The sequence below is a fragment of the Sitodiplosis mosellana genome, unplaced genomic scaffold, assembly GCF_009176505.1.
Source record: "Sitodiplosis mosellana isolate CC-2019 unplaced genomic scaffold, AAFC_SMos_1.0 Smas_scaffold_2053, whole genome shotgun sequence".
Classification (NCBI taxonomy): Eukaryota; Metazoa; Arthropoda; class Insecta; order Diptera; family Cecidomyiidae; genus Sitodiplosis; species Sitodiplosis mosellana.
Window position 1 is genome coordinate 1 of NW_022597295.1, and position 1,875 is coordinate 1,875.

Genomic DNA, 1,875 nt, shown 5'->3' on the forward strand with positions numbered 1-1,875 from the left:
TCACTCGATTTGGTCATGGAAGCACCCAAACTGTTTGTAAAGGATCATACTAGATGATGAAAGGCAGAAAAGGTAGAAATTATTTGCTTTACCTGTCAAACCGAAGCTCATGTTTGTGATTTGCCCATTTTGGCCTTAAATTTGTCTTATATGTGTCGATAAAAAAAATCTAGGCGTGGTTCCGGTCATTCTAATGATGCAGAAGTGTTTGTTTTGAGGTCCTCTAACAAACGCCATCGGAATTTCTCTTGTGCGAGAAAAAAAGTTGAAATTTGTCGAACGGTGTTATAATACTAGATGATTGACGAAAGATTTGGTAATTTTTCATTGAATTTTCAACTATTCAATGTAGCATTGATCTGCTTCGGATATTTTCAAATTGAATTGGTTTACAGCTGGCATTAAAAGAATTGAATTCACTCAATGAGTTTAAACGCATTCATTTGTTTTACGTTTTTTCTGTGATAGCAGCCGTATTCATCATGTGGTGTTCATAACCTCAATTCACAGAGGCTAAAGCTCAAACCTCAATTTCTACCAAGAAATTACAAGAAAAATTATCTCATTTAGATTGATGCACGTGTAATTTTTCACTAGTTGCCAATAAAAACTTGCTTTCTGCTTTTGAAGCCTGGATAAAAGCAGTCATAAGATGAATGCAGACCAGTCTAACAATCAAACAGTAAGTATAAGCTAATTTGTCACTTAAAAAATTGAATAATGCAATTATTTGAAACATTATGTAAGTCTAATTGGATGTTTATATCGTTGTCATTCCAAGGTTCGTCGTGACAAGTTCTGTTGGATTTGTCACAAAAAATATCTGAAAATCTCTTGTGCGAAGTGTTTTCGAATATTCCACGACAAATGTCTGAAATCGGCAGATAATTATCGTTGGGGTAATAAAAGTGAAACAAAACTGGCGAGCTGCACAGTTTGCACGGTTGAAGAAACGTCAAAAAAAGCCTGTGACGACAAGTAAGTGTGAATGAAAATTTGGAACAACTGTTCTAGATGAAATATTACAATTCATTGATTTTAGGGATCGTCTTCTGAAATTGCTCAAGTACATAATGATTGATATTTTGGACAATCCAGACGTAAGTTAAGATCAATTGCTTGCTTCATCAAAAAGACACTTTCATATGGGAATCTATCAAATGAAAAATACTTTTTGGACCGGCCTATTGGCCAAGCTATTGGCATTCTAAATTGAGGTGGATCGATTTTTAAAACTATGAATATAAATATTCATTAAGGCATGTCCCATATATGGTCAATTGTCAAATGGTTGCTCAAAATTGATCCACCCGTATTTAGAATGCCAATTAATTTATTTTTAAATGGAGAATAGATCAATTTCAATCAAATGTATTCAACTGGGAATCGATAATTGATCATTTGATTGCAGTTCCGCGTGTTCAAGGACTTGTCAGCATTGAAGATGGAGGCAAAGTATTGCGATGACGTCGTCAATCCAATCGATTTGGACGAAATTGACCGAAAGATTTGTCGTGAGCTCTACGATAGCTTATATGCATTCCTCGTCGATATTGATTACATTTACCACAATTGTTTCGTTTACTATGGCGGTGAGTACCAATACGGCGAATCAGGCGTACATTTCAAGTTCATTTTCATCGTTATCATCATTTATAAAGACATCAAGGATGATTTCCCATTGTTTGATTCCATGATTGCTTTCTTATGATACTTTAGAAGAATCTTTTCAAAAATTATAAAAAAAAATATCTCCTGATAAACATTAAAAAAGCGGTTAATAAACAAAAAATCACTTAATCGATTTAATGTTCCTTCAAATATTCCAGAACGTCATGAACACACTAAAATCGCCGAAAGTTTGACACTCAAATC

The 1,875-nt window shown here is 34.1% G+C and overlaps 1 protein-coding gene across 1 annotated transcript; it reads left to right on the forward strand.

Moving 5' to 3' along the window:
- Positions 1-652: 652 nt before the first annotated feature.
- Positions 653-1,592, forward strand: LOC129571344 (MYND-type zinc finger-containing chromatin reader ZMYND8-like; the record flags this gene model as incomplete). Its single annotated transcript, XM_055451137.1, has 4 exons — positions 653-682; positions 782-978; positions 1,043-1,100; positions 1,412-1,592. Coding segments are annotated over exons 1-4 (466 nt in total), but the record flags the coding sequence as incomplete, so codon positions are not given.
- Between the last annotated feature and the right edge of the window lie 283 nt (positions 1,593-1,875).